This window comes from Cydia splendana, chromosome 24, assembly GCF_910591565.1.
Source record: "Cydia splendana chromosome 24, ilCydSple1.2, whole genome shotgun sequence".
Taxonomy (NCBI): domain Eukaryota; kingdom Metazoa; phylum Arthropoda; class Insecta; order Lepidoptera; family Tortricidae; genus Cydia; species Cydia splendana.
In genome coordinates, this window is record NC_085983.1 from 4,914,224 (window position 1) to 4,929,470 (window position 15,247).

Genomic DNA, 15,247 nt, shown 5'->3' on the forward strand with positions numbered 1-15,247 from the left:
AAAATTCATTTGTATTTGATTTTGTATGATATTTTTACATTTAATATTTGCTTCGGGTTGGTGTGGTGAAACATTTTGTGTTTCACTTGGGGCAAATTTTGTTTAACCCTCTTGCTTTGAAACCCTCGCAACGCTCAAGATTCCATGTTTCGAATGTTTTACTTGCTCAAGTATCAATATTAGCACGAGCGGTTAAACAACAACTTTGCCCCCTTGTTAAATAAATAACTATTTCAATATAGTCAGCTAAACTGAGGTACAAATTCAAAAACTCACCAGCAGTTTAGCTTCACGACCTTCCAGATGGAAAAACAGCATGCCAATGACTTGAAAATTTGCCTTGTATAACTGACAAAGCAACCTGCCTGTGTGGTGGGAGTGTAGGAGCGAGGGACGTATATGCTAGAAAAGGGCAATACAACCTACGATAGTGTTGCCACTCTCAATTAGAAATGCAATGGATAGTTGTTTGGTCGGATACCGGATATTCGGCCCGACCGTCGGCCAAATATTCGGTATCCGACCGCCGAATCTTCGGCCGGCGGAACAATAAAAAAAATAAAAAATCATTTATTTCAGACCTTGGTTCATACACTTACACCAAAAAACTAATTAACTACAAACTAAATTTAACAATACCTACATTTCGGTTTTTAGGTGCGCATTGTGCAGGTTTTAACCTGTTTCGTGGTGAACATTGGCGCGGACTCATTTCTATGTTCGAAATGAGTAGGTACCTACGCGTGCAAGTGAGTGGATGTTTAAATTGTTTTGAAATAATAAACGAGTAATGTACAATATGACCGTGACTGTTTCTTAAATCCAATTTGTTTACTCTGAAATCAAGCAAAGTTACTATCCGGTATCCGGCCGGGTATATTATTCTGAGGTTCCAAATATCGGTACAGTTGTTTAATTGTTGCTTAATTTGGAGATTGACCCCAATTTCATTTCTGATCAAATCGGTCGATTTGATCATCCCGTCTGGACTTCACTTAACAGCCGTAACACATTACCGCGCCGTTCAGGGTCACGGTGCGCCAAACCATAGCCTGATGTCATGTAGGTATGTATAATGTATTTACTAATTATGTTATTTATATGCATTAAACGTTAAATCTGAACCAATTCGATTACTATTCTATAGTGAAACACATTCAGCTTGACTAGAAAAAGCGCGGCAAATTTAAAACATGTATAGCGTTAGGTTTCAATAGCGCTCAGAGACCTGACTTTTATCTCGATATCGTAATTTGAACTGTCGAAAAACTGTCGCAAAAATGTTATCGCTTGTATATCGTGGTACAGGATAGGATGGAGCCATATACTTTACTACTTGCTTGCAAGTATCGTAATTAAACAGTGCTAAGTAGTTAAATACGCGCAATGTATTTTTATGTCATAAATAATGTATTTATTTAATGTTAATTTAGTATTAATTATAGTATGTATATTGTTTTATCCACAAATATGAATAATTGTAGTTAATTTACCAATAAAACATAATTTATACGGCCACAAATGAAATATTAAATGCTTCTAAAGTCTGTTTGGTTATTTCTACATGGAAACGAAGTCATTTCAAATTATAAAAACATTAACTGAACACCTTATTGCCGCCTGCAGTCACCGCTCGCCGCTCAGCTATCCGCTGTCGTTAATACCACGGCCTTACGTTTTATGACACTGAGTCGCGTCAGGGGAGCGACACGGTTCGGTGCGCTTGCGTTCAGTCGAGTTTTGGAATATTACTGCAAATTTTTGTTGTTTGTTAATTTGTTGGTTATTGTTGTTTGTTAATTTGTTGGTTGTGGTGTCGACTTTTATTGCCCTAGTCGCCAAATGATGTTACTAGTGAAATTTTAACCGACACCACACGGTAAAAATAAGTTTAACAATAATTACTTAATTAAAAATCGAATAAAAACGGTATTTCTAATGCATAACTTATATTTTTTGCTATTCAATTAAAGAGTACTAACAAAATCCTATCTCAATTAATTAGTGCAAATATTTTAAGGTTTGCGATTCCTGCTCGGCCTTGCGTCGCAAGGTGCCCGGTACCACTGTATTGCAGCATTAACTAGAAATGCTTACTTTGGGGAACATTAGCAACTGTCGTTTTTGATAATTACATTTTAGTGGTGAGGGGTGGTACTTAAATGACCGCTATTGAAACCTAAAGTTTAAACTTATAGGCGCGAAGATTTGATTTCCCTAAGAAAATTTTAATTTCGCGTCTTTTTCTGCTATCAAATTGGGTGTGTGTCAGTATAATAGCCCTATATAATTGGCCTATTATTGTATTAAATTTAACGCGCACGCAAAGACGGAAAGACTGCAATTACGTCAAATTTACTTTCTTATTTACAGCACTCTTGCCCAGATTAAAGCTGATAATTAGTTCGAATCTAGTCTCCCATATTTTTTACGTTCGCTGGTACATATGTTTTGACCGAGTAAATAGTAAATATACTAAATACTTTTTTAAATATTCGCGCTCGGGGCGATGGAAGTTTCATCGTTCCGTCGCCCCGCTCCATGCAACGACCAATCGCGTTAGCTCGCTGGCTCGTGCGCGGCAACTTTAAAGCAACGATAACGTTTTTGATGGTTTTTTGTGTTACGAATCATATTTCAAGCCGATTTTTACAGTATTCGATGAAGGAGAATTCATAATAAAAATCCCATATGATATTGATCTATTACCATTTTTAACCAGGCAATTAATGCACAACCCCATAAAACCTCCCATACGGTATTATTTAGTGTACGATTAAATTGCAACGCTTGTACTTATTGTAATTTGGAAATAATGAGAGAAAAAATAGCCTATTACCATTTTTGAGGACGGAAATATACTGAATTTAATAATAACCGTAGGTTACTTACTTTAAATGTAGGATACAGAATTATTTTTTGTGTGATTCATGCTTAATGTCATAAAGCAAATATTTCTCTATGAGTATAAATTTAAAAAATGTTATTAATATTTTTTACAAACTTTCTGTGATTTTTTATATTTTTACATTTTTTTTTAAATACCTAAATGTAATATATTTATTTGGATTATGTGTCGACGTAATCACTAGATTTATTATCTGTCCCATACACCGAAAATTTCAGCTATTACTAATTATTTCCATTCCGCCATACTAGCCGAGCGTACCTTTCTTGGCCTATACACCAAAAAACTAATTAACTACAAACTAAATTTAACAATACCTACATTTCGGTTTTTAGGTGCGCATTGTGCAGGTTTTAACCTGTTTCGTGGTGAACGTTGGCGCGGACTCATTTCTATGTTAGAAATGAGTAGGTGCACCTACGCGTGCAAGTGAGTGGATGTTTAAATTGTTTTGAAATAATAAACGAGTAATGTACAATAGGACCGTGACTGTTTCTTAAATCCAATTTGTTTACTCTGAAATCAAGCAAAGTTACTATCCGGTATCCGGCCGGGTATATTATTCTGAGGTTCCAAATATGGGTACAGTTGTTTAATTGTTGCTTAATTTGGAGATTGACCCCAATTTCATTTCTGATCAAATCGGTCGATTTGATCATCCCGTCTGGACTTCACTTAACAGCCGTAACACATTACCGCGCCGTTCAGGGTCACGGTGCGCCAAACCATAGCCTGATGTCATGTAGGTATGTATAATGTACTTAGTCCAAAATTATGTTATTTATATGCATTAAACGTTAAATCTGAACCAATTCGATTACTATTCTATAGTGAAACACATTCAGCTTGACTAGAAAAAGCGCGGCAAATTTAAAACATGTATAAGTAAAAAGCATTTAACGTTTCAATAGCGCTCAGAGACCTGACTTTTATCTCGATATCGTAATTTTCTAGCGACAAATCCATTATCTATACAAAACTGTCGCAAAAATGTTATCGCTTCTATATCGTGGTACAGGATAGGATGGAGCCATATACTTTACTACTTGCTTGCAAGTATCGTAATTAAACAGTGCTAAGTAGTTAAATACGCGCAATGTATTTTTATGTCATAAATAATGTATTTATTTAATGTTAATTTAGTATTAATTATAGTATGTATATTGTTTTATCCACAAATATGAATAATTGTAGTTAATTTACCAATAAAACATAATTTATACGGCCACAAATAAAATATTAAATGCTTCTAAAGTCTGTTTGGTTATTTCTACATGGAAACGAAGTCATTTCAAATTATAAAAACATTAACTGAACACCTTATTGCCGCCTGCAGTCACCGCTCGCCGCTCAGCTATCCGCTGTCGTTAATACCACGGCCTTACGTTTTATGACACTGAGTCGCGTCAGGGGAGCGACACGGTTCGGTGCGCTTGCGTTCAGTCGAGTTTTGGAATATTACTGCAAATTTTTGTTGTTTGTTAATTTGTTGGTTATTGTTGTTTGTTAATTTGTTGGTTATGGTGTCGACTTTTATTGCCCTAGTCGCCAAATGATGTTACTAGTGAAATTTTAACCGACACCACACGGTAAAAATAAATTTAACAATAATTACTTAATTAAAAATCGAATAAAAACGGTATTTCTAATACATAACTTATATTTTTTGCTATTCAATTAAAGAGTACTAACAAAATCCTAACTCAATTAATTAGTGCAAATATTTTAAGGTTTGCGATTCCTGGTCGGCCTTGCGTCGCAAGATGCCCGGTACCACTGTATTGCAGCAATAACTAGAAATGCTTACTTTGGGGAACATTAGCAACTGTCGTTTTTGATAATTACATTTTAGTGGTGAGGGGTGGTACTTAAATGACCGCTATTGAAATTCTAAATGGTTTAAACTTATAGGCGCGAAGATTTGATTTCCCTAAGAAAATTTTAATTTCGCGTCTTTTTCTGCTATCAAATTGGGTGTGTGTCAGTATAATAGCCCTATATAATTGGCCTATTATTGTATTAAATTTAACGCGCACGCAAAGACGGAAAGCCTGCAATTACGTAAAATTAACTTTCTTATTTACAGCACTCTTGCCCAGATTAAAGCTGATAATTAGTTCGAATCTAGTCTCCCATATTTTTTACGTTCACTGGTACATATGTTTTGACCGAGTAAATAGTAAATATACTAAATACTTTTTTAAATATTCGCGCTCGGGGCGATGGAAGTTTCATCGTTCCGTCGCCCCGCTCCATGCAACGACCAATCGCGTTAGCTCGCTGGCTCGTGCGCGGCAACTTTAAAGCAACGATAACGTTTTTGATGATTTTTTGTGTTACGAATCATATTTCAAGCCGATTTTAACAGTATTCGACGAAAGAGAACTCATAATAAAAATCCCATATGATATTGATCTATTACCATTTTTAACCAGGCAATTAATGCACAACCCCATAAAACCTACCATACGGTATTATTTAGTGTACGATTAAATTGCAACGCTTGTACTTATTGTAATTTGGAAATAATGAGAGAAAAAATAGCCTATTACCATTTTTGAGGACAGAAATATACTGAATTTAATAATAACCGTAGGTTACTTACTTTAAATGTAGGATACAGAATTATTTTTTGTGTGATTCATGCTTAATGTCATAAAGCAAATATTTCTCTATGAGTATAAATTTAAAAAATGTTATTAATATTTTTTACAAACTTTCTGTGATTTTTTATATTTTTACATTTTTTTTAAATACCTAAATGTAATATATTTATTTGGATTATGTGTCGACGTAATCACTAGATTTATTATCTGTCCCATACACCGAAAATTTCAGCTATTACTAATTATTTCCATTCCGCCATACTAGCCGAGCGTACCTTTCTTGGCCACCGAAACATGTAAAAAAATAAAATAAATTTTGTCATCGCCTCCCGTTTGATACTTTCTCAGAAGATAGTTTAGATATTATTATAAATAAAAAAAACCGTCAGCCGGTTGTATAGCGGTGGAAACATCGTTAGCTACTTGCATAAACATGTAAATAGTAAGCGCCGTACCTTTTTATTATAGTAATAACTCAATCATGAAACTTTGCATGTAGGATTTCATCAGGCATTTCAATAAAAGCCTTATGGATTTGCGGACATGATAAACTGACGGTCTTTCCACCGCGATACAACCGGCTGACTATTTTTTTAATTCATGATAGCATCTAAACTATCATCTGACAAAGTATCAAGCGGGAGGCGATGACTGACGATATTTGCTCCCGGCCCGCGGTCTAATGTGGGGAAATGGTAACACAATAGGAAAAAAACTGAAATGTCCCAGTTTTTTTCCTATTTATCCCATTAGGCTCGAAAGAGCTCGTGATTCTGAGTAGAAATAACACAAAAGTAGCAAAAAAGGTTAAAGTATATAAAAATGGCAAAAAATAAAAGTAACGCTCATTGAATGTGTACCTACAGTGTGTGGGGCGCCGCTGACTGCCCCCAGAGCACCCAACAAGCCCGGGCTGCGGTTGAAGCCTCAGAGTAAAGACTGGATGCGCAAGGAGATCAGCGCAATCATCCACATGACCGTGGATTTTGTCAAAGGTCAACTCTCATTCATACCCTCATTCTTTTTTTATTTCTGTGTATGTATTGTATAACTGTGTACCTACTTATGACTACTACGGCTATGGAGAGGGCTATGCTCGGAGTTTCTCTGCGTGATCGAATCAGAAACGAGGAGATCCGTAGAGGAACTAAAGTCACCGATATAGCCCACCGGATTAGCAAGCTGAAGTGGCAATGGGCAGGCCACATTGCGCGCAGAGAAGATGGCCGATGGGGTCGAAAAGTGCTCGAGTGGAGACCACGGACTAGCAAGCGCAGCGTAGGACGTCCACCCACAAGATGGACAGACGACCTTGTTAAGGTCGCCGGAGGACGCTGGATGCGGGTCGCTTCCAACCGGTACGAATGGAGGTCCAAAGGGGAGGCCTATGTTCAGCAGTGGAAGTCTTTATTCTATTCTATTCAAAGGGCTTCGCAAAACGTACGTAGGTCCTCACATTAAACCAAGGAGGAGTTTTGGCCAATGGGTGTCAAGTTCCGGCGGTTCCGCGGCCGGCTCCCAATCACTGCGGGGTTGCGTAATGGATCGCAACCATAATTTGTAGTGTTTAGTCACAGAATAAATAATAAAACTAGGTACAGAAGACTCACTCTCTAACAAAACGTGTCTGTTACGATCAGGACAGATATGGCCGCTAGGTGGCGACAGCGCCACACGCGACCACCACCAGAATTGGTGTGGAACGGATGTACTTTTAGCTATATACCTGTAGCAAAGCGACGAAATCGCGGAGTGAGCCACGCCTGGTTTAGTTTTAAAATATATTTTAATAATATGTATGCTAGTTTTAAGGTATTTTTTGTATTGGCCACTAGTTGCCTGAAATAAAAATTTCATTCATTAAATTTAGGTCTCGCTTCCAGATATGGATATGAAAATGCCCGAGGTCCGCCGCATTGAGCGCTTCTACTACAACAGTTTTGACTTTGGCGCCGGGCGCCTACACACCGCTATGGAGAACAAGTTAGACCACATGTGCTCGCTGTACAGAAATACCTCGCAGGTTCCTTACATTATAGAGAAGGAGCGGGATCTGCGGTCGGAGGTCGTCGGAATGCTGCAGTTTATGTGTGAGTCAGACGCACGCAAGCACGCACGCACACTCGCACGCACACACGCACGCACGCATGCACGCACGCAGGCACGCACGCAAGCACGCACGCAGGCACGCACGAACGCACGCACGCAAGCACGCACGCACGCACGCACGAACGCACGCACGAACGCACGCACGCAAGCACGCACGCACGTACGCAAGCACGCACGCACGCACGAACGCACGCACGCAAGCACGCACGCACGCACGCACGCACGCACGCACGCACACACACACACACACACACACACACACACACACACACACACACACACACACACACACACACACACACACACACACACACACACACACACACACACACACACATGTGCGCGCTGTACATAAACACCTCGCGGGTTCCTTACATTATAGAGCAGGAGCGGGATCTGCGGTCGGAGGTCGTCGGAATGCTGCAGTTCATGTGTGAGTCAGACGCACGCAAGCACGCACGCACACTCGCACGCACACACGCACGCACGCATGCACGCACGCAAGCACGCACGCACGCACGCACGAACGCACGCACGCACGCACGCACGAACGCACGCACGCAAGCACGCACGCACGCAAGCACGCACGCACGCACGCAAGCACGCACGCACGAACGCACGAACGCAAGCACGCACGCACGCACGCACGCACGCACGCACGCACGCACGCACGCACGCACGCTCGCACACACACACACACACACACACACACACACACACACAAACACACACACACATGTGCGCGCTGTACATAAACACCTCGCGGGTTCCTTACATTATAGAGCAGGAGCGGGATCTGCGGTCGGAGGTCGTCGGAATGCTGCAGTTCATGTGTGAGTCACACACATACATACACACATGTGCGCGCTGTACAAAAATACCTCGCGGGTTTCTTACATTATAGAGCAGAAGAGAAATCTGCGGTCAGAGGTCGTCGGAATGCTGCAGTTCATGTGTGAGTCACACACACACACACACACACACACACACACACATGTGCGCGCTGTACAAAAACACCTCGCGGGTTCCTTACATTATAGAGCAGAAGAGAAATCTGCGGTCAGAGGTCGTCGGAATGCTGCAGTTCATGTGTGAGTCACACACACACACACACACACACACACACACACACACACACACACACACACACACACACACACACACACACACACACACGTGCTGGTTGTACAAAATCACCTCGCGGGTTCCTTACATTATAGAGCGAGAGCGGGATCTGCGGTCAGAGGTCGTCGGAATGCTGCAGTTCATGTGTGAGTCACGGTTTACTAATGTGTTGCAGAAAGTTTTTTGACATATTTTTGTATTGCATAATGTTACTTGGCAGAAATGTCGTGTGGCAGAATTACCTTTCGCATATATCATTTAGCATACAATCATTTCGCAGAGTTTTAAAATCCAGAACCATGTTTTGGCATACTGTTGATGTTCATAACAGTCTTTTAAACGAATATTGTTTTCGCAGATAAATGTATTGCATAATATTTAGGTGGCATAAAGTTATCAAGTTGAGTCTTCGTCTACGAGGAATGGTGTTAAAGATTTAATAAAACTGCCTTTTGTTCTTCCACGGGTCTCAAACTATCTGCATACCAAATTCCATCTACTCGTAAATCACTTTAGCGGTTTAAGCGTGAAGAGGTAACATACAGACGGATAGAGTTATGATGGAATTGCTGTTTTCTAGTTTTTAAAGTGTGTTTATACGGTAAAATAATCAGTATCTATAAAGTCCGTTGGGTAAAAATATTATGAAATAAATTTCATAATCTAATGATAGGTACCTATCTTAATGTTATGCTCTATAATATAACCTATATTATTTCAGGCGGCGTAGCACGGTCGCGTTTTTATCCCTTGTCACGATGCCTGTCACGTTCTAACAAGTATGTAAGTGCGAAAGGGACGCGCATAGTGATAGACGATAAAAATGGAACCGTGCTGCGCCCACTGGTCGCAGTTCTAACCTAACCTAACCTACTTTTCTGGCAGCTGTTCGTTTTTGTAGTGGGTCGTAGTTCTAACCTAACCTAACCTACTTTTCCGGCAGCCGTTCGTTTTTATAGGAGGCCGCAGTTCCAATCTAATATAAACTTCTTTTCTGGCACAGGTTCAATTTTGTTGGGGTCGCGGTTCTTACTTAACCCATTTTTCTGCTAATAGCATAAAATATCACTATGCCATAATAAGAGTATGCTGCAGGATGATTATGGTAAGTACATAAAATTATGCTAAACTAAAATTGGCGAAAGTAATCTTCTGCTAAATAATATGCTGCAAAATGTATTGTATGCGTAGTAATAGTAATGCCAAGTAATAATTATGCAAAATTATCATTCGACTAAAATTGTTTCTGCGATACATGTTATGCGAAGTGTATTTACAAACAATATTATGCCAGATGAGGGGAACCCGTGAGTCACAGACACACACACACACACACATATGTGCGCGCTGTACAAAAACACCTCGCGGGTTCCTTATATTATAGAGCAGGAGAGGAATCTGTGGTCGGAGGTCGTCGGAATGCTGCAGTTCATGTGTGAGTCACACACACACACACACACATGTGCTCGCTGTACAAAAACACCTCGCGGGTTCCTTACATTATAGAGCAGGAGCGGGATCTGCGGTCGGAGGTCGTCGGAATGCTGCAGTTCATGTGTGAGTCACACTCACACACACACACACACACACACACACACACACACACACACACACACAATCGCCACGAAGGCAGTTGCCAGCATCGTGTCAATAAGATATATTTAAAACATTGTAATACGGGGTTGAGAATTAAACAAACGGATTGATCAGATTAGGGAGCGGGGAACTGTCACAATTTTAGATTAATAATTTTGATAAAATTTGAGAGGAGCCGAAATATGGAGGGGTTAGGAGTTAAAAGTGAGGGCATATGCGTCGGAAGTGGGATGTTTTGAAAGATAAGACCAGAGTACAGGTGTGAATGATCAAGAAGGGGCAATTCAGGAACAGATGGTTCAGGGTTCCATCGTCAAGGCCACATTCACATAAGGATGTGTCCCGATAATGCATTTTAGATAGGCGAACTAAGGAAAGGCAGTGATTCAATCTCATGCGGATAATGGTTGAGGTCGCCCTTTTGCTCAAGAAAACCTTGTGAAACCAGGGTTTTTGCCCTATGTCCGGCTGCAACAACATATTTTTTTAGCTTTGGTCCTACTCGAAACGTGCCACCGGGCGTTCCAGGAATTATACAAAATGTTTTTTGGAAGAGAGAGCAGGTCAAAAGCATAATTTTGTCCCCGCATGATACAGCCTCTTTAGCGGTATGGTCCGCTATTTCATTTCCTGGGATGCCCGAGTGACTGGGAATCCAGGCGAGAACGATTTCAGAGCCTCGAAGGAAGGATGACCTCGCGGGTTTCTTACCTTATAGAGCAGGAGAGGAATCTGCGGTCGGAGGTCGTCGGAATCCTGCAGTTCATGTATGAGTCACACACATACACACACACACACACACACACACACACACACACACACACACACACACACACACACACACACACACATGTGCTGGCTGTACAAAACACCTCGCGGGTTTCTTACCTTATAGAGCAGAAGAGGAATCTGCGGTCGGAGGTCGTCGGAATACTGCAGTTCATGTGTGAGTCACACACACACACACATGTGCGCGCTGTACAAAAACACCTCGCGGGTTCCTTACAATTTACATGATAGAGCAGCGGATTTCAGCTATATATGTACAGGTTGTCCCATAAGTGACACGTCACAGTGACACTAGAGGTAGACCAGGCCAAGAGGACCTAAACCAACTTAACGTGACCCCAGTAAAAGTGGCACGGTTTTCGAGTTATTGCCAAATTAAGGTTTTTCATGTATTTTGACCGTTTTTAACATTGTTAGTGCCAGTGTGCACTCGGAAAGGTCTCGAAGTTATTTTTTTTTTATGTGTACGGCATCATGAATAGTTATTTAAGATAACAGAATAGGTACTTTATCGATAAACAATGTAAAATGCCAAAAAGTACTGGTTTAATCTTGAATTAAATTCACGGCGAAACATTAATTTCGACTTTGACCACCTGTCGTGAAAAAAAAAATACTAGGAAAGTAATGAGCAAATAACGTCAAGCTGTTGAGCATATTATGCAGATTCAAAAATGGTATGACACATGTGCCTTCCTGTAATAAAATAGGAATAATTATCATCTTTCGCAAGCCTCATAAAAAATAAGTTAAAACTAGGAAATCAGCAATCCGTTGCTACTTAGTAAAAATAACGATTTATGTTAAGATATCTCATTCTGGATACAGAAGTAAAAAAACGCCTATTCAGTATTTGCCGAATGCCTAGAAGAAAGAGATGGAAAATTGTTATCTCCCTTTTTAAGGATATCATTGTGTTGATAAAGGTTCAAAGAAAATAAAATACTGCAGGTTGAAGTTTAATCAATTTATTAAAATAATTTTATTTTACAATAAATGCTCGAATTGTTTTTCCCCGGCTCGTATGCACGCTTGGCACCGTCTTGTAAAATGTCAAGTTAATTTCCTTAAATTAATTTTGGATATGTTTCGTGCTGCCTCGAACATACTTACGCCGCCGTAGTTCCTCTTGGGACCTTATTGGCTTGGAGTAAACTTTATCTTTTAAGCATTTAAAGAATCCCCAATGAAAAAAATCTAAACTCCGGGGAACGCGGCGGCCATGCCACTGGTCCCAATCGGCTATTCCATCTGGGAATTTCTGTGTGAGGTGGTCGCGGACATCGCGAGCGTAGTGTTCTGGGCAGCCATCTTGCTGTGGTTCCAGCTCCAAAAAGATGGATCGGCCGACCAGTGGCATGGCCTAACGTTCCCCGGACCTAAAAACATTAGATTTTCTTTATTGGGGATACTTAAAAGATAGATTTTACTCCAAGCCAATAACGTCGCAAGAGGAACTACGGCGGCATGTTCGAGGCAGCACGAAACATATATCCAAAAGTTATTTAAGAAAATTAACTTTTAGAAGACGGTGCCAAGCGTGCATACGAGCCGGGGAAAAACAATTCGAGCACCTATTGTAAAATAAAATTACTTTAATAAATTGATTAAACTTCAACCTGCAGTATTTTATTTTCTTTGAACCTTTATCAACACAATGATATCCTTAAAAAGGGAGATTTTCTAGTATTTTTTTTTTCACGACAGGTGGTCAAAGTCGAAATTAATGTTTCGCCGTGAATTTAATTCAAGATTAAAACCAGTACTTTTTTGCATTTTCATTGTTTATCTATGAAATACCTATTTTTAACCGACTTCCATTTCATAGAAGGAGGAGGTTCTGTATTCGGTTGTGGCTATGTTTTTTTTTTTTTATGTATGTTCATCGATTACTCCGAGACCCGTGGGCCGATTTGAGTAATTCTTTTTTTGTTCGAAAGGAGGTACTTCCAAGGTGGTCCCACATTAATCTGGTGCTGTTCTGATGATGGGATCCATGAGGAATTGAGGGAACTCCTCAATTTTTAAATGCACATGTAGGGTGATTTGGGTGTTTTCTTAAGCAACTCGAGCATTTTCTCTCGAAAACCACCAATTTGATGAAGTAGACCTGATGATGATGATTGTTTTGATGATAATCATGACGATTTCTTAAAATGTACGACGTTCAGCGATTATTCCGAGACCCGTGGTCCGATTTGAGCAATTCTTTTTTTTGTTTGAAGGGAACTGCCTCCAAGAGCGTCCCTCATTAATCTGGTGCTGTTCTGATGATGGGATCCGTGAAGAATTGAGGGAACTCCTCAATTTTTAAAGGCACATGTATGGTGATTTGGGTATTGTCTTAAGCAAATCAAGCAGTGGACCTGATGATGATGATTGTTGATGATAAATGATGATGATTTTATAAGTGTAGATTACTCCGGAACCCGTGGTCCGATTTGAGTAATATTTTTTTTGTTTGAAATGAAATGAAATGAAATGAAAAATTTATTGATAACAATTGTTACATGTCATTTTTTATCATATAAGTGCTAGTATTTGTCTAGTATATTAATGTGCATATACCTGTAAACACAATCCAAATTATATAAATATAAATATAATTAATTGTTATAATTAGCAATATAGGTGTCTAAATTATTTTCAAACAATGAGAAATGTAGTCTATATAGTAATATACAAATGTCACACCTGTAGGTATTAGTTATCAAATTACTAGTGGAATGTCAAAAAACTCACTATAATCGTAAAACATCTTCTCAAGAAGCCACTTTTTTAGTTTAGATTTAAATCCTTCAATGGAAGTTGCATTTCTAATGGAATCGGGTAATCGATTATAGACTGAAGGGCCGAAGCAATAAACCGACTTAGCCGACTTTGCTAATTTGTGTCGCTCTGCTACTAGCCGGTCTCCGTGCTTGTTACTACGCAGTGGATATCTAGAGTTCGTACCCCTGCGTTTGAACCGATCTCGATTAGTGTGTGTAAACACTGCTACTTGCTGTATTAGTATACAGGGTAGGGGTAGAATTTGGAACTCGAGAAATAGCTCCCGGGCTGGAGCGTCGTTCGGTTTACCTGCCATACCGCGGAGTGCTCGCTTTTGCATTGAGAAAACGCGATACCAGTCCGCGGCTCTGGCCCAAAGCTCCACACCATACGTCAACACGGAGTGGACCGTCGCGAAGTAGCATTCTCGCACCGTGGTCCTCCCGGTGGTGCGCGCCAGGCGGCGCAGTGCGAAACAGGCGCGGCCTAGTCGATTACACACCTCGTCTATGTGCCTCTCCCAAGTGAGCGCACTGTCGAGGTGGAACCCGAGCAAGCGTGTGCAGGACACGTGCTGTATAGGGGCATCGTCCGCACACACTTGTAGGTTCTCACTGGGATGGCCGTTGAGTTTTACTGTCATAAAACAGGTCTTATTTTTGTTAAGCGCCAGTCCGTTGGCCTTGAACCACTCATTTAACTGCCGAACAACGTTATTTAGGGCCGTTTCAAGCTCATTTTTCGTGGGCGTACTCACTACCGCAGTGACGTCGTCGGCGTACATGTAAATATCGGCGCCAGTAATTGTAGCTGGTAAGTCGTTAAGTAGTATGCTGAAGAGAGTGTTTGAAAGGCAGGATCCCTGGGGCACCCCCATTAGGTTGTGGCGCTCCGAGGATGTCACGCTGCCGCGTTCTCCAACTACCACTTGTGCCCTCCCGCTCATAAACGAGAGCAACAGTTTTAGAGCTGGGCCTCGAACACCGTAGTAGTCGAGTTTGTCTGCTACGAGCGCGTGGTCGGCGGTGTCGAAGGCGCGTGAGAGGTCGCAGCAGACAATGGCTACGTGACGGCCTGCCTCGCGTGCGCGCAGTGCACAATTGATTACTTCCCGCACGAGATCGGTAGTGGACCGGCCTTGGCGGTACGCGTATTGGCTGTCAGATAGAACATTCCTTGGGAACCAGAATGACAGTAGTCTAATGTTTAACCCTACCTCGAAGCACTTGCTAAGAGCCGGTACTAGCGCAATAGGTCGGTACGATTTCGCGTCTTTTTTGTTACCCTTGCCTTTATATAAGGGGCAGATTTTAACTTTTTTCAAGCATGTGGGGTACGAACC

General features: G+C 40.8%; 1 protein-coding gene across 1 annotated transcript in view; it reads left to right on the forward strand.

Annotated features, from left to right (window-relative positions):
- LOC134802461 (uncharacterized) overlaps positions 1–15,247 on the forward strand; it is a 78,124-nt gene that overhangs the window by 39,000 nt on the left and 23,877 nt on the right. The window contains exons 2-3 of the mRNA XM_063775140.1: positions 6,381–6,509; positions 7,398–7,604. Coding sequence (XP_063631210.1) covers positions 6,381–6,509; positions 7,398–7,604 — 336 coding nt within the window. The remainder of the gene's footprint in view (positions 1–6,380; positions 6,510–7,397; positions 7,605–15,247) is intronic.